General features: G+C 31.3%; 3 protein-coding genes across 3 annotated transcripts in view; 2 read left to right on the top strand and 1 right to left on the bottom strand.

The window, feature by feature from the left end:
• The first annotated feature begins 900 nt into the window (after window positions 1–900).
• Setx (probable helicase senataxin) lies at window positions 901–7,315 on the top strand. Its single transcript, XM_029304283.2, is given in 8 exon segments — window positions 901–1,238; window positions 1,690–1,803; window positions 1,908–2,054; window positions 2,156–2,387; window positions 2,470–2,748; window positions 2,751–6,666; window positions 6,736–6,946; window positions 7,051–7,315. Coding segments are annotated over 8 exon segments (5,082 nt in total). The 5' UTR covers window positions 901–1,166; the 3' UTR covers window positions 7,162–7,315.
• A 78-nt stretch (window positions 7,316–7,393) lies between these two features.
• On the top strand, window positions 7,394–8,600 carry agt (O-6-alkylguanine-DNA alkyltransferase). The gene is made up of 2 exons (XM_029304286.2): window positions 7,394–8,126; window positions 8,483–8,600. Exons 1-2 carry the CDS (start codon window positions 7,576–7,578, stop codon window positions 8,493–8,495), a joined length of 564 nt encoding a protein of 187 aa, XP_029160119.2. The 5' UTR covers window positions 7,394–7,575; the 3' UTR covers window positions 8,496–8,600.
• Window positions 8,506–27,887, bottom strand: part of LOC114932103 (uncharacterized) — a 73,530-nt gene continuing 54,148 nt past the window's right edge. The window contains exons 9-20 of the mRNA XM_029304284.2: window positions 26,622–26,856; window positions 18,553–18,707; window positions 14,144–14,338; window positions 13,665–13,774; window positions 13,240–13,406; window positions 12,966–13,121; window positions 12,713–12,780; window positions 12,306–12,386; window positions 11,948–12,109; window positions 11,390–11,587; window positions 11,042–11,146; window positions 8,506–10,810 (exon numbers count right to left, since the gene is read on the bottom strand). Coding sequence (XP_029160117.2) covers window positions 10,680–10,810; window positions 11,042–11,146; window positions 11,390–11,587; window positions 11,948–12,109; window positions 12,306–12,386; window positions 12,713–12,780; window positions 12,966–13,121; window positions 13,240–13,406; window positions 13,665–13,774; window positions 14,144–14,338; window positions 18,553–18,707; window positions 26,622–26,856 — 1,763 coding nt within the window. The 3' untranslated portion in view covers window positions 8,506–10,679. The remainder of the gene's footprint in view (window positions 10,811–11,041; window positions 11,147–11,389; window positions 11,588–11,947; window positions 12,110–12,305; window positions 12,387–12,712; window positions 12,781–12,965; window positions 13,122–13,239; window positions 13,407–13,664; window positions 13,775–14,143; window positions 14,339–18,552; window positions 18,708–26,621; window positions 26,857–27,887) is intronic.

The following is a 27,887-nucleotide window of genomic DNA, read 5'->3' as shown; positions in this document are numbered from 1 at the left end:
TGATATATTTATCAATATTAAGTTTGAATAACTTAACAAATAACTTTATTTGAAGTTAAATTATATATGTCAAGTGTATTTACGCGAAACGAAACATACATATATGTGGGACGCACGAGAGAAGAAGAGGCCTGCATAGATATTTAAGAAGTCTTTCAAACTTTCACTTTTCATGCAAATTTATTCTAACACAAAATCCTGTTAATACTTATATATCTATCGCTTTATCAAAATAAATAATTAAATAAATAGTTCGACTCACATTTCGACGATTCTTCTTCATCGATTTCGATGTACCTACTCCGAATTTCTCGCCGAAACTATCTATTTTTTCTGTAGGAAAACCAAGCTCTATACTCTCCGAGGAACTATCCTCGTAAAAACTTTGAGACACTTTGCACTCACGTTACTTTTTTTCGTTCGCGACCAGCGGCGACGTCCAGGATTTTTGTATCACATTTTCGACGCGTTTCGATACTATCGAGACTATCGAGAATATCGAGAGCTTTGCGCGGGAATAAAACCGACGCTTCGCGTTTTCGCCGCTTTTTTCAAGGCCCACTTATTGAAGAGCCTTTTTGAACGGTGGCGACATCTCGCGACGCACTCAAGAGTCACCGAGTACACAGATAGACATATGTATTTCTACAGATTGCCTGCATAATGACAGAATTTTAAAATTGAAAATATGCACAAACAAGATGTGTCCTCATATGACATGACATATATATAGTATTATATTGAAATAAAAAAAATATAAAAAGTTTACCAGTAAAGCAAATGAATTTAATTATGTAGTTTTAGCCTTTAGAATGGATATAGATGGCAGTATTCCATTTATATAGTAAATTGATCTGGAAGAAAACAGCGACGCTTGCATTTTCCTCCATTTTCGTATTATTCTTTGTTCCTCTCTTTCAAAATAAACAGGAGTTTGTATTGAAAAATTTTCAATCGAATGATTTGGATTAAATGCGATTGATGGATACAAATTTGTTGCTTTATCTAGTTTTTTTATCAAAGTAGTGAAAAAACGAAGGAGAAAACATATGTGCAGAAAATATAAAACCATGTGTTTTTCATGTTTGCGCGAGGTTAACATGTAACCACCAGTGTTGTGTATAAAAACGATTCTTTTTTATATATGCAATTGTGAATTGCACAGGATGAATTTTGTATTAGAACGGCTGCACAATACAGATAAAACGCGCATTGTCTTGGATGTGCACAATCATTCTGTAAGATACTTTCATAAATTACTGCATTAAACATTGGGTACAAGGGTCAAACTTGCTTTGCAAGAACTAACTGCATCAGAAAAGAAAAGTTTTCACTAAAGCAATCATAAACTTTCAGCTTTAATTTAAATCTCTTGCTTTGATGATTACTGTTTGAGAAAATATTAACTTTATTATGACGTAAAGTTAATCTTAAACACTAATAATTTACTAAAGTGGTAGTAATTCTTCATTCCTCTTTTTTTTCTTATTTATAAAATTATTATTATGTATATTATTAATATTAACATTTTAAGTAATTAAATCTTTATTTTATAAGACACTTTAATGTCTTATAAAAGATTTATCTTGATTCGTTGTAGCTGGTGTTTTATTTATACATACGTATATATGTGTATATAATTATTTTTTTCTATAAAGTCTTTTAATTATAGTTATTTAAATTTTTCAGTATCCTTGTGGTAGAGGCAGAGAAAATGAGATCATTTGCCTTAGTTTACTCATATCCCGTAAACATTGCATATTTGTTCGTGACGCTAATGATTTATATATCACAGATTATGGTGTATGTATAAAATATTATTTTGTTTTAATTATTTTGATATTGGTTTTTTATTAATGAGTATAATATATTTACAATATTAAAACAAATTTCTTAAAATTTTTCAGAGTGGAAATGGTGTTTATGTTAATGGGCAAAAACAACAACCTTTTTATATGGTTAAACTAAAGAAGGATGATATTATTGGACTTGGTTGTGGAAACATTAATCCAGATAATGATACATTGTATACTTACAAAGTTTGCACAATTAAGGTAGGATATTTTTATATTAGTATTTATTATTTAGCACAGACATTTCTGTGTATGTTTCTTATTAAAATGTATGGATTTAATTATATAATATATTTTTTTAGTTATCCTCTGATACAGAAGAAATTCATAACACGGAAAAAAGTATTTTGTCAACCACAGTTATAAATAATAATACACCAGCAACATCTACTACTCCTACAGAACGTATTGTAGGAAAAAAGTATGGAATTAATACAGATAATACAGATACTGATGTGAATACTGAAGTACCTAAAAAAAAATTAAAAATCATAGATAGAAGTAAACATAGTTCTACAATTACTTCATCAAAAGGTAACTTTCCATTTATGATATATATATTCCATAGTAACTATATTTTTCTATATTAACTAGATAAATTAAATTTTTGTTGCAGACAATAATAATTCTAATGTTTCTTGTAATAAACAAAATTTAGCCAGTAGCAGTGCTACAAATAATTCCATAGAAGATCAATTTTATATTGTGGATGTTGAGACAGAAATGGGTGTAGAGATAAAAGTGGATGTAGAGGCAGAAGTGGGTATAGAGACAAAAGTGGATGTAGAGGCAGAAGTGGATGTAGAGGAAGAAGTGGATGTAGAGGAAGAAGTGGATGTAGAGGAAGAAGTGAATGTAGAGACAGAAGATGACATTGAAATAATTCATACATCTATAAGAAAAAAATAAAGAATGAAGATAATTGTAAATCTGCAAAATATTTGGACAGCAATAATAAATTGAATTGCAATAAACAAATGGATAGCATTATTGATGAGAATAATAAGGATGATAGTAATGATAGTAATAAAAACATAAACAAAATAGATGAAACAGAAAAGTTAAATAGCACTGATAAAACAAATGGAACAATAAATCTCCCGAAGAATTTAAACGTTGTACAGTCCGAAGACCAAATCATTATATTGGAAAATCAAAACACAGATAATGAAGAAGAATCTATAAAATCTATTAATATGACTTGTGACACATCATTGATTAAATTGAAGAAAATAAAACAAGAACCAAAGACGCGATTTTCAGAGATTGATGTTATTGATTTGAGTGATGACGAAGAAGGAATATTTCCACTTTCCCAATTATTTGATATCAAATATGAAGATAATACAGAGCACGAAACGGAAATTAAACAGGAATATATCAACAATGATGATCAAAACATTGAAAAAATTGGCCTGAATGTGGATGATGAAGTCATCTTTTTATCGGACAGTGAAGATGAGGATAATCCATGGTTGGAACGATTATCTAGAAGTCAACTAATTAACGAGGACAAAATATCTGATTTTAATAATGCAGTTGTAAAAGACGAAATCGATTTAGGAATTTGGGACGAAGATGATATCTTAAGTATAAGTGCAGATGAAGACGGCAATTCGAAGAAATCAGAAAATGATAACAATAGTAACTTATTGACGACAAAACTGGAAGCGGTAGATATAAGTGATGTCGGTTCTTCTAACGAGCCTAGTTCAAAAAATACTGATGATGTAAATAAAAACAACAAAGAAAAAATAAACGATGATGCAGAGTTAAATAAAGAATTAGATAAAGATAAAGAAACATTGCATATAAAAAGTACAATACAAAAGCCAGCTATAAAAAAGTCAGTCACAACATCAAAACGATTAATAGAAGTAATAGAACCATTAAATTTACCTATAAAAAGAAATCGAGCCGATTATAATAAAGACAAAATACAAAAAGAAAAATCCTCGAAATTAAAGAAAAAAAAGATGTCGGAATTGAAAAAAAATGTTAATGATAATTTCTATAATAAAAAACAGGAGCATTGTGAAAAAACGCTTAAATCGACAACTGATTGCCATTCACCAAACGAAGCGAAAGCTATTTCTAAGGATGAAAAAAAGATGATAATCGAAAAGAGAAAAATAAAATTGAAAGAGATTGCTGAAGAAAAGAAGAAATTATCCACCAAGAGTGATCAGAATATTAAGCGCAGAACTGCTACAGCGATAGCTAAAGTATCATTGAAAAATCGAAATGATTTTCTCACTGAGGATTTTCTCGTTGAGGAAAAGTCCTCATCTAAATTACTTCAAGATAAGTCCATAAACCTACCAAAACCGAATAATGATCAGTTTAAAGAACGATTAACGAATAAAGCTGATATGCTGAAGAAACCTTCAACTTCTCACATAGAAATGCAGAAATTACATCAGAAAGGTGATGTTCCTAAGGATCCAATAAATGATATTGTTACATCATTAGAACAGTCATTGAAATTGGATAATATGAAAGTACCTACAAATAACAAAGAGGATTCTATAATGACAAATGACAGAGAAAGCAGGAGCACAGGACTGAAAAAAAGGAAGAAGCGTCTATCCAAACAACTAGATAAATCAACTGAAAATGATCTCACTGCACAGAAAGAAACTTTCTCACCGAACAATTTGAAATCGAGTTTGAAATCGAAATTGAAAGTATTAAAAGAAAAGAAGAAAGTGACTTTTGCTAACAAACCAGAAATAAGAGAATACGAAATTGATCAGTATAATTCTCTAAGAAGATTAGTTGGGAAAGATGCACCTATACCTGTAAATAAATTAAAAACACCTACGACCAGTGCAGAATATAGCCCAAAATTGGAAGAATTTTTACTATGCATATTCAAGTGGAATCCAATATGGCTCGAGGAACAGCGACATCTCAAGACCGAACCGCCAATTGTACCACACTATGAACTTCAAAATATGAAGTTAAACTATGATTCTTATAAACAGTATTACAACATCGCGATGCCTCTCCTCTTACTCGAGACATGGTACACTGTGACCAAAGAGTTTGAAACGATTGAAAAGAATAAACAACGTTGTCCTATGATGTGTTTTGTAATTGAAAATTCTACATGTACTTCCATACCATCAACTAATTTATTCTTGACAACTCTAAAACTTGAAGTGTTAGTTCGAAAAGAGGATCTCATTAAGCAAGCACATCCCATTTATGGGGATCTAGTATGCTTCGAGTATGTCGCGACTGCACATGGAAAGCAAATCTTTAACAGGATATTTGCCTACGTCACCAACATGTATCAAACGATTATCACGGATTTCACGCATTGCAATCAGGATCTAAGGAATCATGTCAAAAATCCACATGCTAAGATAACGTACACTTTGTTGACACGACCTCTTCAGCATGATGTCCCTGTAAATAGAGTGCAAAGACTCCGAACAGTTATGTATCTACGAGCAAATATCAGAACGGTACAAGCATTACAATATCTTCCTCAATCGCCTCTCTTGGAATTGATTTTGAATCCTAAAATTGAGGAATATCAATTGCAACCAATAGACGAGAAGTTTACATGTTCTTCACTGGTTACAAAAGACAATTTAAATCCAAAACAGCTGGAAGCTGTGTACAGAGTAACGGAAACCGTGTTAAAAAAAGAAGCTAAACTATGTTTTGTTCAAGGACCGCCAGGGACCGGCAAGTCTAAGGTGATTGTCAACCTGGTGACTCAAATATTATACGGTGAGCATACAAACCGGAAATCTTTGAGGATTCTAGTTTGCGCACCGTCCAATGCCGCCATCGACGAAATTGTGTTAAGACTTCTAGACATCAGGTCCAAGTTGAGAAAGAAACGTTTCAACATGGTACGCATTGGCCGTTTGGAATACATGCATTCAATGACTAAACCCATCTCCGTGACGGAATTAGCAAAACGACACTTGACGAAATTGTCACAGGAAGCAGCTTCTTCGGATAGCGCCGAGGATATAGCGATATTAGAGGCGCGGATTAATGCGCTTCAAACCGAGCTCGCACATTCTCGGAATATGGACGAAATGAAGAAGAAGGATTTAACGAGAAAACTAATGGAAACGACGACGAGACACGAGTTATTGAAAGGCGGTAAATCAATTAATGAGCTTAGTGCAAAGGACCGCGCCAAATATCAACGTATTACGGAGAATATCATTCTTACGGGCGCCGATATAATCGCTTGTACGCTTTCGTCCTGTTATACCAATCAAATGGAATCGATCTTCGGGGGTTTCAAAGAAAAGATATCCGTCTGCATCGTTGATGAGGCAACGCAGAGCTGCGAAGCGGAGACCCTGATACCATTGATGTTAGGAGTTAGAACCCTGGTTTTAGTGGGCGATCCAAATCAGCTGCCTGCAACTATCTTGAGCCAACAAGCGAAGAAGCTGGGTTTAGATCAGTCGATATTTTCAAGGGTACAGAACGTTTTCGCGTCAAAACAGAACAGTCCTATAATAATGTTGGACCTGCAATATCGTATGGATTATTCCATCTCGTATTGGCCAAATAAATATTTCTATGATGGAAAATTGAGAAATGCTGTTGAATTTAGAATGAGATTTCCATTTCACGCATACAGACTGTTGGATCATGATTTCATGCAAAACGATGATAAATTTTCCAACACCGTCGAAGCAGAATTCGTGGCAAACTTAATTTTGGCTATGCTGACATTTGCAAATTGGGAGAATACGAACTCCAGCATTTCTCTCGGAGTTCTCACGCCATACAACAACCAAAGAACTCTTATATTGAATAAAATAAACGAAAAGTAAGTAATGATTGTTTCTTCTCTTAATGAATGTGCATATACATTTGTTATGAATCTTGTATTCTTCAGGATATTTCCAGTAGCGGATGATCTGAAAAAGAAAATTAACTTTGAAGTTAATACAGTTGACAGTTTTCAAGGTCAAGAACGAGATGTTATAATTATGTCTTGTGTGAGAAGTCGTGGAATTGGATTTTTATCAGACAGGCAAAGACTCTGCGTAGCACTCACAAGAGCTAAACACAGTTTGATATTATGTGGAAATTTCAATACTTTTTTGGTAAATATAAAATAATTATTGGATTTAAATTCTCTCTCTAGAAATTTTTCTGTTTCTCTGTATTTTTTTCAATTTAAATCAACTAATGAATTTTTGATTTACAGAAAGATCAAATGTGGAATGCATTGGTATCTGATGCAAAAAGTCGAGGTGTTTTATGTCGTGTCAATGCTAGTGCAACTCCTAATATCATTAAACAATTCATCATTAAATAGGGAAAGTGTAATCAAATTTTGATATATTCAATATATTATGTAAGCTATATTTTTATATATTTTGTATACATTTTGTGAATATCTAGTTTAGTATTAGTATTTAAGTACATTACTTTATTTTTAAATAAAAATGTATTATAGAAATGTTATTTAATGTTTTATATATATATATATGTATTTTTTATGTTCTCATAAATTCTTTTATCATTGTATTTGAGAATAAAAGAATCTAAAATTGTTAAATATAACGCGCCACTTTCGACCGATCAATGCTATACTGTTGCGCTTGCGCTCATTCTTTCATCAGGTATACGTAATGTAAACACGATCAGCTGTTCGAAACTGTACAAAATAAATTCAACATCATTCGTCGATTACAATTGTAAACGATATTCTTTACTTCGTAACGTAATTATGGTTGTATTTCGAAGTATAACAGAAGACGAATACAAGAATGAACATATAAAGTTCCAACAATTATACGCATTTCACGAGACACCCTTCGGGAAATGTCTCATCGCTATAACCGACACCGACGAAGACGTCATTTATTTAGGATTCGTCGAGGACGAGAACGAAGCTTTGAAAATTCTAAAGCAGAAATGGCCAATAACTAAAATATTAAAGGATAACGAAAATAAGACGAAGAATATCATTGAGAAAATTTTTCATCCTGACACATCCGATCTGCATTCCGTTTGTGTTCTGATGAAAGGTACCGAGTTCCAAATTAAAGTATGGAAATCTCTAATAAACATTCCTAAAGGAACGATTACTACATATGAAAAGATTGCGCAGATGATAGATAATCCCAGAGCTGCAATAGCAGTGGGAAATGCAATTTCCAAAAATTATATTGCATATATTGTACCATGTCACCGTGTGAAAGGGAAGAATGGCAGCAATAAATATGCTTGGGGAGTAGAGCGGAAGGAAGCCCTCCTGGAATATGAAAGCCGACATGTGTAAGATAAAATATAACAATATAAAATATCCAATTTTTCTACTCATATATATGATTCCTTTTTATGCTCTTTGTTACAAATGTCTTAAAAAAATGTAAAACACTTAATCAATTGAAAGGCCACATAAGATTCTTTTTTTCTTTGAATTTGCTTTTAATTTTAGGCATGCAATATAAATTGCACAAATACACGCGATAAAATATAATACAATATGAAATATCTAATTTTTCTACTCATATATATATGATTCCTTTTTATTTTCTTTGTTAACAAATGTCTTAAAAGGATGATAACACTTAATCAAATAAAAGGCCACGTAAGATTCTTATTTTCTTTGAATTTTCTTTTAATTTTAGGCACGCAACATAAATTGCACAAATACACTGGCAATAAATATTTATTTTCCTTACATTGGATCATGTAAAAGTATAAAAGTCCTTTCATTAGTACAATAAAATACAATGAACACACATACATATCTTCTAAAGATGCCTTTTTTTAATTCCAAATATTTCTTAAAGATACCAGTTATTGTCACATCTATTTACAGTACATTTTGTTCTGTATATCAGTTATATAATTCTATTAAATTAAATACTTATGTATAACTGAAAGTGTTAACATAAGTAGAAACTCAAATTGTCATATGCAAATCACATACTTTGATGGAAATTAATATTTCTATAATATATAGCTTCTGACAATGCTTTGAGTTATGTTTTGTGGAAATAGAAATATGTATCTATTGTGATTTATGTCTTAATCTTATTTTAAATAATCTTAATTCTGTAACACATTTCTCACACATTTTATTATTGCTTACTTGTCTCTTTTATACAGTTTTTATACATCCTCCATAATTACAAAGAGTGAACTTTGTTCACTACTATTTATATTAAATACAAGTTAAATATTAAGAAATGCATTTATAAAGACGTAAAATTCAATTTTCGATGACATTAAGTTTACACTATTACAATATTTTTTTATTACTTATAATATTTTCTGTACAATTTATAATCAGGCAAAAGTAATGTGTATTTTTCGTTAAATTTGTTGTATTATCAATATTATATACTAATAAATAATTAATAAGTTTACACATATATGTACACTTATCTTCATTGTTCATATTAGTTTAACTGTGAGAACGAATTAAAATCACGAATAAGTATATTTTTGCATTAAAAAAAAGTTCTTTGATTTAAAAAAAACTTTGTTTTTTAATCAACTCTCATATAAATGGAAATTTTTTTTGATATTAGATTTTTATGTATAGATTCTTTTTCTTAATATTAGATATTTATTTTCACATTTACGTATTTGTCTTTCATCTTATAACTAAATATGATAAAATATATTTCAATTCTAAAATTCGTAATCACGCAAAGCATGAGGCACGCCTTTACTTATCTTCTTAATTAATACTTTTACACAGAATTTGTAGTTTTTTTTATTCCTTTACAAAATTCGATATGTTTTTCGCAAAGATATATTTCTTTTTATGCTTAATATTACATATATATCTCTGCTAAAATCATTTATCTCTAATAGAGAAGAAAGAAAACTAGAAATTGAACCATATTAAAATAGTAGCTTGTGTCAGTCTTTGAAACTGTATAATTCATATATTTTTAAGCTATATTTATTTTATTATGGCTTGTTTTTTTCCCTACAAAAATTCTATAAAAATTTAAGAAAGATCTTATTTCATTTACATTATCATAAAAAAATATCACCATCGAGTTTAAATAATATAAGGGTGTAGACAAATCTGACAGGTGTCTGTCTTGTTTAATTTAAAAAAATTTAATGTCATGATATAATTATCATTTTATCTTTAAAAATATTTTTCCAGAAAATAAAATTAATTTATCATATAATTATTTACAAAATTGTAGTAAATTTCTTTTTTATCATTGTTTTTGTATTTTGTGATGCTTGTTTCATAAAAAATCATTATTTATTTGCATGCAGACAACGGCTCTTTGGATTTTCATGAACGAAAGTCTAACGTAAAACTTCTTGTATCATATGAAGCAATACATAAAACATGACTGTCGAGACCTAATATCTCCCGTATTTATCTATTAAAACTAATTAAATAAATAGTAATGTAATGATCCACAGTATATAAGAAATAGCAATTAATCACAATTTTATTATCAGCGAAGAGTTTATAATATATTTTTAACTCTTTCTTTTGTATTTTCTTCAAAATCGTTAAAAAATATTTCTCTTGTAAGATTTCTTATGTCGCTCATTCGATGGAATAGCGTACATTTCTCATTCAATTATATAATTCTATTGAAAAAATAATCTCGCAAAATGCAGAGTAATGTGCGCGATTTGAAAAAAATAAAGTATAAATATAAAAATTTTCTACACTTTCCACAATATCATTTTAAGTCGGTCTTTATAATAAATAACTGCTCTTCTCACATTTCTCGATTGTCGGTCAGACAAAAATAACAAAAATGCAGCAATGTGTGCATCGGAATATCAGTATACATTAACTACTTCGGTAACTATTGATTCCGAAAGACAGTATCATTATTCATGCTTATATGAGGAAGCTACTTCGAAGAACGCAATGAGGATGCTGATGAGAAGTACGAAATTCATGCACGTTCTCGATTTGTAAGAAGCTGATGAAACTTCGTTTCCTGGCACACGAGTAGTTACTGTCAAGAAAAAAAATCAAATATTTATTACACAGCAATAATATTTAATTAATCTGAATCTCAATAGATTGTAAAAATAATAACACGAAAAATTTATATATATACAAAATGTTATATTTTATAATTATTTAATTATATTTAATAAATCATTAAATTAAAAACAATTATATTCTTTTTATCTAAAGAAATTATAAAAATTGAATATATATTGCATATTATATTTTTTCTTACGTGATAATCTCGATCGCGGAGTCGTCGTAATTCTCATTATTGGATTATGAGGGGTCGGTTTCAACGGAGTAGGCGCAGGACTCGGCGAATTTCCATAACATAGTCCTTAAATAATATTATCACAATATAAAAATTCTCTATCTCTATTGTTGCAATAATTAGAAAAGAAAAAAAAATTCGATTTTATTCAGGATATTTTCCTATATGATTCTTGTATGTGTATCTGATTTCATATAAGTATCTAATATAAGTATTCAGTTAAAAAATTAAATCAGTAAATTAAAAATCATGAAATAAAAATATAATCGTAATATATCATTATAAGTGTTATTTTAGAAGGATATTTACCCTTTCTATAGAGACGCATACCCTCCGTTTTGGGATCTATATTTCGTATGCAATGATCACCAGCTTCCTTGATATATATTTCTTCATCGTTGACAATCAGACCCACGAAGCATTCATTTGTACTAGTGTCGTTTCTCATGGTATAAGTATACATTACACCTTTCTCCTCCCATTGTCCCAAGCATAAATATGTCCTTTCTAAAAACCAACGAACAAAAGCTACATACTCAAAAATACTTTAGAAAAGAAATATTTTTGTATAAATTTTCAAATTAAAATTTTATCGAAATGTTTTATCAAATCTAAAAAAAAATAGAGGAATTATAATTGGGAATTAACGATTTGTATAATATATATATATATATATATTATCATATTATATTTTGCAAAAATTATTATATTTAATATATTTTTGCAATAATATTTTTAAACTATATAGTAATCTTTTTCTAACATGTCTTAATAATATATATATATATATATATATATATATATATATATATATATATAATTTCTGTTTTTTTTTATTTAGTTTAAAAATCTTATAATTGTATATACCTTCATACAGTTCTCCGGATTCGCAGTCGCTCACTTTAAAATACATTATTTCCCGAGTGTTGCAATTGCTGCTTAATTCCGCACACATTCCTGATAGATCTGTTATCATCCCTGTATACTGGCCCGTAATTGGACAAGGTGACTCCACTGCGCGCTCGATACCTTGTTACAAAATATTATTAATTATTTATTACATTCAATAGTAATAGTTGTGCATTTAAAAAATGTGTGATTTAAAATACAAGTATTAGAATATCACTGGAAAATCACTGGATGGATAACTTATAAAGATCTTATATATATATATATATATATATATATATATATATATATATATATATATATATTTTAAACTTACGTGCTTGAGTCATCCACACCGGCTTGTCCAGATTGGGGTCGTCGCATAAACCATCCCGATGAACTGGATTAGGGACCTGCCCTGTTAAATTGAGGGTATTATTTTTATATTATAACCAATTAAAATCTGTCAGAAATAGATTAACGAGAAGTGAGAAAAGATTCTTCTCAAAATTAATATTGATAGTTATTTATATCTTATACGGTTCTATTTTTTATTATTATTTTAATTAATCTTTTTATTATATGGTTTTATATTATTTTGGTTTGATAGAAATTTTATTACAACAAATATTTTTATTCGTAGATTTCTTCTCTTTTGAATATTTCAAGTTGTTGAAAAATCAATTAATGATAATAAAAAAAGTTGTTGCATAATTATTAATTGTATGAAATACAAGTAATTACCTATCGTAAATTCTAATACGTTTTCACTGCGCTGTCTCATCATCAAGCATACAAAGGCAGCTTCCTCACTGAAATTAAAACTAAATGGTCATTTTATTTTTAATTTTCACTATTAGTAAAATAATAGAAACGAGAATGTTACTGTATTTATAATGAAAACAAATTTATTTTATAGAGAAAAAAAAAGAATATATTTAAAAATTTTTTTTTGATAAAATGTATATGTACATAAATAGTAAATAAATGAACTTACCACTGATTTTTCGAATACACAACGTAACGACCAGTCTCTTCGTTGGACTCCACCGTAATAAAAGTATAACTATTGTAGCCATTGAGATCGGTGAAAGTCATAGTGCCATTAACTATGAGAGACTGCTCCCACACACCTTGTGCCCATTTTGGGAATCTAATATTTTATTAGGAGAGGATATAGATTTTATTGTAATTGTTTTATTATAATTATGTTAATATTTATAATAACACTTATTATAACAATAATTAAAAAATAATTGGAAAATACTCACGTGGCAACATGAGTCTTCACATATTCTGGCACCTTCTTTTGATTTAAACTTTTGCTCAAAATCAAAGTCTCATATCCGCTAGTCGAATTATTTAAATCTCTTGTGCAGCTCGAATCACTACTAAATGCCATATAAGTCTTTCCTTTTTTGTTATCTACGTGGAATAGCTAAAAATTATATTTTATTTAGCACGAGAAATTAATAATTTTATATATCAAATATGTATATACATATATATATGTATATACTTATAGTAAAATGTATATTAAAATATATATATTAAAATTTATATTATAGATTTTTTAGATCTATTTAATTATTACATTAAGTATATAAGATATTTATTAATATCATTTTACAATGTATTAGACAAGTACACTTCTTTATTATCGTTTCATAAATAGATAAATTTTCATGTAACGTACCCCGCATCTATATTGAGGTGTGCTATCGTTGGCAATGCTATTCCAGAGAGCAACATAATTGGAACCGTTCGGTCCAGGCCAGCTGCCCAAACAATTGTATGCGAGATCTGCTAAAACGAGATTATAATAATGTATTTCGAATTCGCCTTTATGTCACTGCTTTAATTATAACAATAAATCAACTAGCAATAATAACGATACATTGTATTTAATATACAATATGTTTAATTTACTGATAATATATATATATATATATGAACAAAATTATATATTTGTTTATTAAATCTAATTTATAAAATCTCTCGATTCGCTATTAATTATTTATTGATTAAATTTAAATATATATATAATATGAATTGTTTTGCTTACATACAAATATATGTTATAAAACAATATTTACTATAAATATATTTAATGTGTATATTTTTCTTTTTTAAAATATCTATGTTAAAAATTGCGAAGAAGTAAAGAAAACTTACCGTGCATTTCAAAGTTGCATCGTTTGAAGTTCAAATGTAAGATCGAACCATCCGGGCAATTACTGAATTCGGAAGAGAATGTGTTGCACTCGAATGATAACGCGGAATTATTGTTGAGGGTGTATTTGAAATGATATAAACCAGTAATAGGGCAGTATTCATTCCGAATCATCACATCGCCGATTTCTTTTGTACCTATTGAAGAAAAAGAAGGAAAATTATTTATTAACTTTTATGATTTCTTATTAAAATTTTTATAGATCTATATATTTATTATATATATATACTACATTTATAAATTTACGGAGGACATTAAAAATTTTGGGAATTTTTTTTCAAATATAACTTAAGTTTACATTTTGATAAAATACAAAATCAGTAATATTTTTTATAAAATCACACTCGATTTGAGAGCGTACCCACGTGGTTTCAATTGTGAGTTTTATTAGAATACATTTGGACGTGATCATATAAGGTGATCGGAATTTTCATGAATTGAGACGAGATATCGAAGGATGAAATCCGCAGGTATCCTTTATTCACAAAAATCTCTTCGAAATAGCTCTCCCGGTTTTCATCGGTGTTACAATGAGATCTATAAGCAGGAAGTAACTGAAATTCCACACCACGTTTTCACCTAAAAGCTTCGGCATTTTTCACTCATTGTCAAATCACTTTTATTATTTTTTTTTCTTCGCGGTGGTATGCAAAAAGAGAAAAACCAGCGGTATCTTCAAAGTGAAAATGTACAGATTTCATGTGAAAGTGATTATTATTTAAATAATGTGTAGCATGTTTCGAATATTACAAATTTTTTTACTATTATTATTTTTTATTTTACTTTAACCGTATTTTACATGAATTTTGTATTAATTCCTAGGGAAGGATTTTAACATTGCAATATTAAAATTAAATTTTTACTGACGATATATTTGTATAAATATAAATATATATAACACATTTTATTCTGAAAATATGCCAATAACTTTTTATATTATTATTATTATTATTATTTTTATCTGTAGGGTACCAATAGCTTCGTTTTAAAAATATTTTCTGTCAAAAGTTTCGAAAGAAGAACTTTAGAAAAAGATCTTATTGTTAGACGACTAAAATGATAATTCTCATATATAAATAATTCTCGACCATAACTTTTTTCTTCCTCTCTTTTTCTTTTTTTTTGCTTTTTTTTATAACTATGCAGTTCGTCGAGCAAAAAGTAAAATGTTTAGAAATTTATTTTTCAAAATGTTATTTCTTTTTACTGCGGTTGGGGGGCTTTAATGATTGATTTTCTTTATCTGATTTTCGCGATTTTTATATGTATGTATGGCATAACATGGAATAGAGAATGCTATATAAATGCTAATTTTTCCTTAAATTAAAAGAAAGAAAAAATATATATGAAATTGATTAAAAATCGAGTTATATTATGCTGTTTTTTATGATCTCATAAATAAAAAATAATTGAAATAATGTTGTCAAAATAAATTATGCACAATTCTTACGTATCTGTGAAAAAAAATTGATTCCGCGTTCAGTATATTTATATAAAAATTGAAATATGTCTCTCTTACAATGGATACAAGTATTCATTTCACAATACAAGTTCGTCGGACTGATAACTGAAACATTATAATAAAAAAAGGACATTAAAAAGCGCGTCATAATTTTGCGAAGATGAAAAGGAATGGCAGAACACGACGACAGAGAGCATCTTCATCAAGTTAGGAATGCGTAAAAACATTTTCTCTTCCCAAATGCCAAACAACAACGGTATAATTTAGCGAACTGAAGAAACTAACAATATATATCTATATATATACACTCTTTCTTTATTCGGCAACCGATTATCGCGGCATGTAGTGTCCCTCGCTTATTTCACTGCAGGACGATTAGGACGAGAATCTTTTTGGGCCACTCCCACGCTTCCGACGACGAATACCTGGTTTCTGCACGGACGACGGTCCAGAAAAAAAGAGAAACAGGAATAAAACACGACAAAGAATGGATGGGAACACGGGAGGTCGTTTCGACGAAATCTCGGCGTTTTTTCTTCCAGCATTCTTCTATACTCTAGAATACTTGGTTGAAAAGACAATCGAAAAATTAATTATCATTGTTCTCCTGTAATTTGATTTTCTTCATTAAAGAACATTTTGATGTAATTAATCTTTAACTTATAAAAATAGAGATAAACGAAATTTTATAATAAAAAACAATTATTATTAGTGCCTTTTTAATTTTGATTATTTTTTGTTCGGCCTGAAAATGTTGAGACCGGTATATTTTCGCGAGCAAATTTGTCGGATGTGAACTCTTCGCACATCTACGAGATTGCGAGAAATCGGCGTTTTGGCCTTTTTATGGGTGACAAGTCGTCCCTGAATTTCTTCGGGAGATTCGTTGAAAGGCTTCACGCACGGATGTTCGATCATGTTTTCTTTTGCCGGACCACCAACCCTGATTTTCGGTTCCCGTGAAGTTTCTCGCGTGTAGCGACACGGATCAAAGCGTGAAACCGAGATTACAAGCGGAAATCGAGCCGACGGTCTCGATCGCGTCGCGACAGGTGTAGCCCCTTGGGAGCCGCCAGGTGAACGTGCGTGATAATGTACCGGAAGCCGAGGGATCGATGCTCACGAGTAATCTTCATTAAGCAACTAATAACGATGCACGCGAATGCGTGCACGCCTCTGTACGTGAATCTTCGCGAATCTCACGCATCCGAGGAGCGATGTATGTATTTCCTATACATTTTACTTTTTGTTATCCATCGATAATGAATCTTGATAAAATTCACATGTAGGAAAATTTGTATCTTCTTGTTAAAACGGTTCCCGTTAAAATTTAATAAATTTATATTATGATAAGATTTATCTGTTAAAATTAAAAAAAAAATGTTGATTTTTTATTTTATAAGTGGAAATGATAAAATCTAAAATTAACATATCTTAGTCATTTTTACATTAATACTCTCTATGTTAATTTCACACAAAACTTATTGTAAATTACTTGAAATTTTGCATTTCTTTTGTGTTAAAATATTATCATAGCATTCATGTCTTCATTTAACATATCCACATTATGTTGAATTAACACAACAATTTTTGTGGACCGTTCGGACATATGATAGATATCTGTTAAATTCAACACAAACTTTTCAACTGTGTTGCTATTGCATCGCGCAATTTTTTATATCCTAATTCGTCGATTCATCTCGATGCACGAAAAGTGGTAATAAAATATTTTATCACAAATTTAAGTTTTCGATCGTCAGTTTTCATTCTTAGCGCCTTCATCCCTTTCGAGATTCAATCGACATTTATCCGATCCATCCCGCATGTGAACGATTATGCAGATGTCTACATCCCAATCATCTTTAAGAGCGTTTTAATTGTCACGCGCGTGAGAAAAAATCACGGTGCGCACACGCGTGTACGCGCTCTGCACGCGACGTGCATATCGTGCATTCTTGGGGGCCCATTGTTCCCGCGTCGTTACGCAAGCTTCATCACTTCCTTTTGGCCGCTAGGGCCCGCGGCCAATTAACGCTAATTATTGAGAACTATTAATTCGCGGACGCGCGAGTACGCCGAACTTAATCCTCCCTCCCTCGGCATACGGAGGTCGCGTTGTAATTTGTTTGTTCGACAAACCGGAAGTCCGCAAATTCCTCGAGTACGCTAATACGCACATTGCGTATGTAAGAATGCTAATTAATTCGCCTCAACTGAATGTATGCGTTATTCTTTAACGCGTTATGTGGCTCGTAATATTTTTCTTCGGTAAAAAAAGCAAGTAAAAAATAAAATTAATGTAATTTATAATCCATAAATTTATATGAAAATATATATTTTTAATCAAAGTGAAATATAAAAAAATTATTTGATTAAAAAGTTTTAAAAATATAAAAGAATTTATTATATGTAATTTAGTAAAATTTCTTCATTTAATCTATATTATTTCATCTATTTTATTATTAAATATCTTTAATAGTAAATTTTCTTCTTTTTCTATATTTATTAAAAATAATATTAGCATTAAACGAAATATCGCCAAGTCTGATCTCTAACTTATTGTCAAGCATTTTATATACCTTTCTATGCGTGTTCTACATTTATTTCTGCGGCTGTCAGCGAGATAAATTTCACAATCGTCTAAGAAAAGCCGCAGTTTTTGCTCGACAGATACAAAAAAACTTGCATTAATTCGCATTAGCAATAATTTAACTTCCTTAACCGTGAGAAAAGGCAGTCATTGAGACAGATCGTTCGGTTTTACCAGCATAAAGTTATGTTCATTATCATAAGTATGTCTCATATTTAGCCTGATGTACGTCATAAGGTCGTGGTTTCTGTCTTACAAGCAAATGCGTGATTATCGAGACAAATCCGGCTTCTACTTACGGTATAAGATCGAGGTGGAGTTCAGTGTGTCACAGGAGGCCAAGGCAGCCAACTCGTCTGTATAACACCTGTCGAGAGCTTCCGAGAACACTTCGATGACGTTCCGCGACCTCCGCAACAGCCGGAAACACCTTATGCAGTCCTTATCATTATATCTGCAACAAATATCATAAGTTAATATATACAATCATAATATTAATATGCATAGTGTTGCAATAGTCACTTGCCACATCTTTTGATATTGAAATAGAAAAATTGTTCTCTTATAGACAGTGTGTTTGCTGTTATCTAAATAAAATTATATATTGTAGATTATCAGATGAAATTTTACGTCATTTTATCCAGAGTCACATAAAAATATTTAGGTATTAATAGAATTTAAGCATTAAATGATAAAAACTTATAAATAAAAATATGAATATATTTTTATATTTCTTTTATTATTTACATTTTTTATAACTGCGTGTTTACATAAGCGGTCTTAAATAATATTATGTAAAAGTTATTTAAATGAATCACCATAATTTTATCTTTCATCTAGATATATTTAAAATCATCTTGTCTAAGATGAATTTAAATATTTTCATTTTATCTTTATCTGGCTAATTTTGAAATTATCTAAGCACAAAACTGCTTGTAGAACATCGTTTATTTGCAGCTTTTTAAAATGCATATAAGCATGAAATGATTGATATATCTAAATCCTTGATTAAGATTCTGCCGCAGAATAGCTTAGAATTAACCGAAACCAAAGTTCTGTTATTTGTAATTTTTAAATATAATTTTTCAATGCCTTATTTTTAATCACTTTGAATCAGGAAAATTTCCTTTAAAATTAACTTTGAATTTAATTCTACAAAATCCAGAGACAATCATAACTAAGAGCATCTTTTCTAAATTATATGATACACTATAGTCTCATTGCCTTAGCAATCTATAATCGCAAGCGGAAACGCAATATTACTTACGGAATTTATGACGCACGAATCCTGGGGCCGAGGGGAGAAATTGGAAAATTAGTAAGGACTTGAAACACTACGGCCTGGGGAAAAACTTAACTGCGGGCTGTAAAGCATCGTAAGAAACGATATCCCGAGAGCCCCGTTAATGTCGACTATAAAATATCGAAATGACGATACCCGCGCCATAACATCATATATGTAGAATAAGAAATAATAAGAGTCTCCCTTTTTTCTCTCCCTTTCCGCTTCCTCTCAGTTTGATTAAAATCTGTATAGTCTAGCACTTGCACATCAGGATTCTGCTTTGAAAGTATTAGGCTTTCAAGTAAATGTCGACGTTGTCTTCATAAACTTATATTAAATTCAGGATCTCGTCTTCATGAGACGATTTGGCTTCTTCTCGAGGGCCAAAAAGTTTTTGCACCTTCAAAATTCTTTGATATATTAATAAACCAGAAATGTATATTTATAAAACTAAATCTATTTAGAATTGAAAATATTTTTTTCACAAAATTAAATAAAAAATGTAAAAGAATGTCGCATGGCAAATGATATCAGATCCTTAAACTGTCATCGTACATCTAATCTTATATCCAGCTTTTCTTCTATTCTCTCTCTAATATTCTATAAATTTTCTCATGAAATAAAGGTACATTGTGAGACACAAGACGACACTAATGACTGTATAATAGTGGCGCGATAGCGTCTCGATTAGAGCAGATATTAGCGCTCTCGTGACGAGCATCTCGTGAATTAACACTCGACTTACCCGACACAGGAAGTGGACAATGACAAGTGCAAAAGAAAAAAAAAAGGATAAGAACAAGGATCATTCTTGTTCCTCGCGGTGCCAACGACTTGGTGTAGCAACACGCGATATCTCGAGACGAGTTAAATTAGAGACGTAAAAGAAATTTCACCGGAGAAAATGCTAATAATTAAATAAATAAAAAAAAAGATGGTTTCTTCGTTAAATTTTTATTGATCGGTTTCAAGGTACCTATGGTTAAAAAATTGTTTTAAAATAAATGAAAAAACATCGAAGGTAGGCATATATTGACTTTTGCCGCAGGTTAAAATACTAAAAGAATAAACAAATTAAGAGAGCACAAGATAATATTGGTTCGTAACACTGTAAGCATCTGAGAAAATTTATTTAGTGAAAACAAATAATTGTTGTGCACAAGATGGATGTGTAAGAGAAAGAAAAAGAGATACATTTTACTATCACGACCGCTATCTGGTACCTTTTCACAAACAATTATAAAAATAATAGTAGTTGCAGAGGAGTCATTTGTTCAACAGTATTTGGTGTGTACCAGAGAATCGTCGTCGGGATAAAAAGATGTTATTTAAATAATTATGAGTTATTAGGATAACCATATAGCGCGTGCAGCCAAAAGCACGCATTCGTATAATATAAAGAGAAAATTGAGAAATATTATTTGGCTTTGTATACATAAATTAATATAATCACCTTTCTTTTTAATTGTATAATAAGGAGACTTGATATTTAGATTCCAAAATATTCTCTCTCAATTGTATTTTCTCTAATTTCTCATAGAAAAATACTTGTAGAAGTTTCATTCCTTATACACGGATATATAAAATCGTATTTACATATTAACATAGTAATCATAAATATTGTATCTCGATCGATTTTCCGAGTACAGCGAACAGCGAGCATAGAATGGCGCAATGGGACACCAAGATGTGTTAATCACAATGCGGTACCTTCGACAGACGTAAATGTACACGTGTTTACGACGTCAACGCATACCAGCGCTTATAATTGTAACTCCGAGGCAATACCTATTATACGTCGATATTATGCAACTTGCGGGAATGAGCGTGTGGGCCCGCGGTCGCATGGTCACCTCGATCTCTCTCTCTCTCTCTTTCTCTCTATGCCTTATATAGGATCTCTAGACTCGCCCAGGAAAGCGATTTTTAAGAGAGCAACGTGCGCGCGTGTGCTTGGAAACCCTCCGGATATATTCGCCAACTGGAGAATGTTACATGATAGGTTTTGTCCATACCAACGACTATGCGAGTGCACGACCAGCATTCTTGTCTGAATTCGGAGTATTCGCCGTGCGATACCTGTCTTGACGGCGTCATTTCACAAGTTTCTTATTTCCAGTACAGCTGCACAAGTGCCTTCATAAATTTCAGTACTGACCGTATTTCTATGAAGCTTTTTTCTGACCAATTAATTTCTCGAAATATAAGAAAATCAAATTAAAAAATAAAAATGCAAATGCTTTGCTTTTCTATAGCTTTAGCAAATATCTTACATACTTATGTACAGATATAATTTTCTCTTAAAATTAATGTGTACCACAATAATATATAAAAATATGTTTGATTAATTTTACTATGTACATATTAATATATATAAATATATTTTTTTATTGTGATAAATATTAATCTAAAAAAAAATTCATAAAATTCTTTGAATACCATATTATCCCACAATTATCATAATTTTTAAGGTAAATTCTAAGAGAAAATTCTCTCCTGTACAGTTGCTTTCTCTATGTGTTAAACAATGTGTCTAAAGTTCATTCTTGATAGAAAAAAATTTAATTTTTGTTGAATTAATTTTTTTATCGACTTTATTGCTTTTGCAATTAAAATATTGTTTATTATTTATAATGATATTCGTTCTGCTGCCTAGAATAATTAGATCTATAGTTTATTATCAGGATAATAGACTATATTTAGATTGCGCTATAAATAGTCTACGGAATTAATTGACGCGTTATCGTAAGTCTTTTTTATTTCGTGTGATCGATGTAGCAAAGTTCGTATAAACTGAAATGCAATTTACATCGCACGCGAAACGAAATGTCAAAAACTACACTGCTTCAAACTTGTGAAATGAGTTTGAAACACGAAAGTGGAGGATACGATGCACACAATATCCAGGTCAATAACGTCCCTTCGACACGTTTAATACGGAACCATTCGCATTTTACAAATGCTTCAGCTATTTTATTTTGTTTTTCATCCTACCTGTCAACCTGATTACATACGAATGGAGTTGCGTTCGCTTTTTGTCGTGGGACTGTCATCATCATCATCATCATCATCATCGTCATCCAACTGCGGTGTCGTATCCCACTGACCCGAAATGTAAATTGCGCTCGAATCAAATTTGCATACCTGTACACGCACCTATGGTAAGGCTGCGTCTCACATGAGGAACAAATTCTCTAATTTCGCATAAAGAAATTTATTTAACATTCTCCTGTAATAATTGTATCATAAATTAGCATTCCTTGTAGACTTCATTTCTCACGAGATTTTATTAATGATTGATTCAACCGATTGTCAACGGAGTCGGAATCCGGACATCTCTACGCCTCACAATTAGAGTGACAAATGAGCCGTGTGTGGAGCCGGCTTAAGAAATATGCGACACGTTGTTGTTCCCGACACAGTGATCCCGGAGGAGAGCTAGCTCGTCAACGCGAGCTTAGAGAACACGGAGGCGGGATACATGAAAACTGGGGAAGAGACGCTCGTACCATCTTCGGCTAGTCACTCCTCCGTCTCTTCACGGAGATTAATGATAGAAGATGGTATGCAACAGGCCCTCTGTTCTATCCGATCGCTGGAGGTGGGGCCCGTTTCACGAGCGCGAGCTTGCAGCATCCTCGGGGACGATGTATTCTCTTCCGATGCCGTTTTTCAACGGCTTTAGAGCGATTGTTGTGCCATGAAACGCATAAGCGCGCCTTGTACCGGACGGTTCACGAGCGAACGTCAAATTGAAATAATATCGTAATGATCGGCAAGACAATATTTTTGGAAGAGCTCGGAAAAATTAAATTTTTATAAGTAGTTGGCACTTTTTTGTCAATCAAATAAAAACTGATATACAAACATTTTATTTAAATCCATGACTGCAGACTTCCTTCTTTCAACACAATTTTTATTTTCTCAATAACTGCATGCAGTAAAAAATGACAGCTGATTAGTTTCAGCAATTTTCTGTGGAATACCCTGTAGAAATAAATGTGAGAACAGGATCGGAGATAACGATTGTCTTGTCGTAGTTTCTTTGCAAAGACACACGGAGAATTTAAAATTACTGAAAAAATAAAATATAACTTTAATGTTCTATTTTTAATAATTATATCATGTTTTATAATCTCGCGTGCATTTCGAATATTATTACGTTTGTGGTCGCGTAAGCTGGATGCGTGCGACCGCATTATAATCCTTACGCGAACGAACCAACCGTATTTCGCCGGGGATCCTATTGGAGAAATTTTCGCGGCAAACGCGCGGTTATTAGCGATTATCCTCCTGTGTGAGAACATTGTCGACAACCGCGTACGTGGAAAGGCAATTTACGCGAATTCGCGTACAACTTTTCGCAGGGTATTGCTAGTCGCGCCCCAGCAAATTATTATTACAAGCTGCGATTATCTCTTATAATAGCCGCGACCTTGCCGGTAGGACACTATCTTCGCGACAGTGACGCATGAACATGTCACTGTCGTTTAAATAACGTGTGACCAACGTTTCATAAAATTCATCATCGTGGGACACATCGATTAAATGGAACGTTGCGACGGAAGGCAAAAAATGCACGGCAATTAAGCCGCGATCAAATCTCAAGCAATTAACCAGTTGCCTCGAGTGATACATATGAATAGAGATCGCAGTCATTTACATACTCAAGTATATCTCAAGTATATCAAGTATATCTATTAAGTTTATCTATCCGTATATGATAAATCCTTCAGGGAGACTTATGCAATGCATCATTATTATGATAAGCTAGTCGGCTACTCAATAACGAGAAATAAAAAAAATTGAATTTACGATAATTATCAGCCGAATCAAAAAATACGAGTATTTGATACGATATCAAATACGAGTATTTAAAAATGAAATTTATTATATCTTTGTGTTCTTATGTTTCGATCTATAAAGTTCGTTGTCATAAAACGGAACATATAATATCACGTTGCAGACCTGAACAAGATCGTAAATGCGACGGTGACGATAATAAAGACAGCCAAAGATATGATTTCTCGGAATATTCATAGCGTGGTAGCTCGTTAACGATTCAACGTGAATCGCGAAGTATACGATCGTGTCCAGAGAAGAAGAAGAAGAAGAAGAGAAAGGGGTGGGCTCTCACGTGTATGCCAATTTATGCATACTTGTGCGGACAACACCCACATGGCTGCGTGAGCGTTCAGATGCATCGAAGAACTATCGATTGGCGCGACGAGGTTCTCGAACTTTGGATCTCTATGAGATGCGACATTGAAATTCTCCGTGAATCTTTTAATGGCCGAATCATTTTTATTCTATTTTCTCATTTCGTTTTTCTAAAAAATATATATAAATAAAGATCTATATATGTATATAGTTTGATCTTATATATATAAAATTAAACATCTATGAATAAAAGAAATACATAAAAAATGTAAACGTCCAGACTTTCTAATAAATAGTAGCCGTGGTTTTATAAATAGTATCTAATACTTAATTGTCTCCCTTTCCTCCGTGTAACCCTTGATAATAAATTTCTTCCCTCTTTTTTTTCTTTCTCTTTATTCCTCTTTTTTCAAGAAGGATAGTCTTGAAACAATATGGATTTAGGGCGCGGAGAGGTCTTGATGTTTCATCATTTCTTTTTTATTTTATGGTTTTCGTCCTCTTTCTAGAATTAGCTCGGGTTCGCAATACGCGAGTGTCTGGAAAGCCGGCTATTTTTGATTCAGACGAGTTGCAGACGTCGTGGTATCCCGAGAGACATTGGCGAGCTAATTTAACCTTAACCCCTTCACACCCTTTAAATTTTCCGCGACGGCAATATCCCTTCGTCGTCTTCGAATTTTATTTTTTTTGATAAAAAAAGCTCTTTCGAGCGCGAATAATCCGCCCACATTCTCCCGTCTAGACAGACTTGCAGTGACTTACATATATAGAAAGCGATATAGAAAGTGACTTATATAGACTTATATAGCATTTCTTCTCGAACTTTCTTATAAATATTTCAACGAATTTCGAATCAGTGAAAGTTTAATCAAATAATTCTCAATTTACAGTATTATATATATTTTCTTCATTAAATTTTTTACATTAAAATCCTAAAATAAAATTCATTAGAGAAAAAGATTAACATTTTGTAATATATTCGTCAAATTGCCAACTCAAAATAATTTTGAAAATATACACGAAACCACATGCAAATTATATAACTTTGAAGTGTATATAAAGTGCATTATAATTTATTGTAATTATTTATTTCTAATAATTTATTTTCAGAGCATTTCAAATATTGCTAAGAAAACGAGAAGTCTGAATTTTTTGTCATCGTGTTAGGAACGGATTCATCATGGATTCATCCTTTCAACACTGTTTTGCTGTATCCCATTTAACGGCATTTACACATGTACGACAAGTTGCAGATATCCTAGCTACAAATGCATCGTTCTGTAAATATACCGTTACTTTTAAATCGACTATTCCATCATTCTTTGAACGCATCGATCAAAACTCCGTTTTTTCTTGTTTTATCAATAAGTCAAAACTTTGATGTTTTATGGTACCGCGCTTTCAAGATTTTCTTTTATGTGTCTGTAAACTTTCGCGACGATCGTTCGCGGCTTTTAAGACTTTAACACTTTTAGTTTAAAGATGCGCGAGATTGATAAAGATGAAAAAATATAGTCATGTACTGCTTGATAATTCAATTACACAGAAAGTTTAATAATGTATAAAAATGTATAAGAATAAAGTTACTGAGATAATTTAATGATGATAAGTAAATTAAACTAATAATTGCGTGCATGATGAGATCATTACTCAATTTAATTTGGGAAGTCGCCTTTAATTTTTCACATATTAAATTAATTTCGCATGTTAATTAGCTCTTTATCAAAGAAAGTGTATCGAATGATAAATGTTATATCCTTGCTACATTAATTTATTGATCCATTGATTTAACGATAATTCCTATCGAGTCGCTTGTATATAGACATGACTTTTCTAATCGTTAACTGCATAAACCGCTAACTGGAATCTCAACACTTTCTTCGATGTAGGAAATGTTTGTAATTTGTCGAGTTAACTGACCTGTCCCTTAACAGCACGTTATCGCCGACTCTCTTGTAGCAGTAGCCCCATGCCGGTATCGCGTTGAAGGTGATGTTAATGACAGAATACTGAATAGGCTCGTTCGCCATGCTTCCGACGCCCTTTCCGTTGTCCTGTGTCACGAATTCGCCCTGGAATTCCGCAGGAAAATAACAGCCCACCATGACTTGGATATCGTAATCTTGAATAGTCTCGCTCATAATTACGGTGCCATCTGAAATAAAAAGGACAAATCTCTTTATTAGTTCAGAGCTCTTTGGTAAATTGCTAAAATGTCGAATTTTGCGAGATGTAAATTTTATCGACATAATTAAGTGCTAAATTTGAGAATTTGTTTGTAAAATCCAATTTCATTAAAAAATAAATACTTTAATAAAAATAATTTTAAATAATTAATTTGTGAAAAATAAATCTTAAGCATAATTTAATCTCTAAGTAATTTTGTCATTTCTAATCATACAAAATATAAAGTATCAGAAATCAAATATATTTTTTATTTTAAAATTAAGTTATAAAGATAATATCACACACACAATACAGCATTTACGCAGATATATCATAATACTGAGATTGTGCAGAATTATGGCATTCAGAATGGTAACTAAATTCATGCTCAGACACTCACATGTTCTGCATTCAGCAGCCCATGAAAGGTCATTAACGTTACCACTAAGTGGTCCCGAGAGACAGGTGCGACGATGACAGGTGGGATTATCAGCGAAATCGCGACGAGTAATATTATGCTTTCTTCCTTCTTTCTACATTATATATATCTTACATATCTATAAGATATGAAAGTTATACTTGGCACGATTAATGTACAAAGAAACACAAGATTATTATAACGCATAATTTTTATTATTTCTTCTATATAATAATAAATCTGCAAATGTTGGAAATATTTTTATATACTTCCTTTGTAGAAGGATCCATTTAAAAATGTTCGATCAAAGCTGATTTTAATAAAATATAATAAAAAATATAATAAAAATTTCAGGAAAATTAATTTTTCTTAACTTAATTTCATTGATTTCAATAAGTATCTACTTTGCAATGGAAATTCTACCCATCTGTGTCTGAAGAACGTTCGTGGGAGACTAAATTCTTTTTTTTACAGTGCGTTGATCTGAAAACCTGCACGTTGTAGTTGGAAGTCGAGCAAAAATCAGTGCGGTTTTCCGGCGATCTTTTTTCGATCATGTTTCTCTCTTTCTCGTTACAATCAATATTCACGCAAAAAGCGTC

The sequence above is a fragment of the Nylanderia fulva genome, unplaced genomic scaffold (genome assembly GCF_048542155.1).
Source record: "Nylanderia fulva isolate GAGA-0341 unplaced genomic scaffold, ASM4854215v1 Scaffold8, whole genome shotgun sequence".
Classification (NCBI taxonomy): domain Eukaryota; kingdom Metazoa; phylum Arthropoda; class Insecta; order Hymenoptera; family Formicidae; genus Nylanderia; species Nylanderia fulva.
The sequence above is the reverse complement of the archived record's forward strand: the minus strand, read 5'-3'. Positions and strand labels throughout refer to the sequence as shown.

Bases quoted from the DNA above. Each gene is read 5' to 3' on its own strand.
- agt (XM_029304286.2), top strand. From the start codon at position 7,576: ATGGTTGTATTTCGAAGTATAACAGAAGACGAATACAAGAATGAACAT.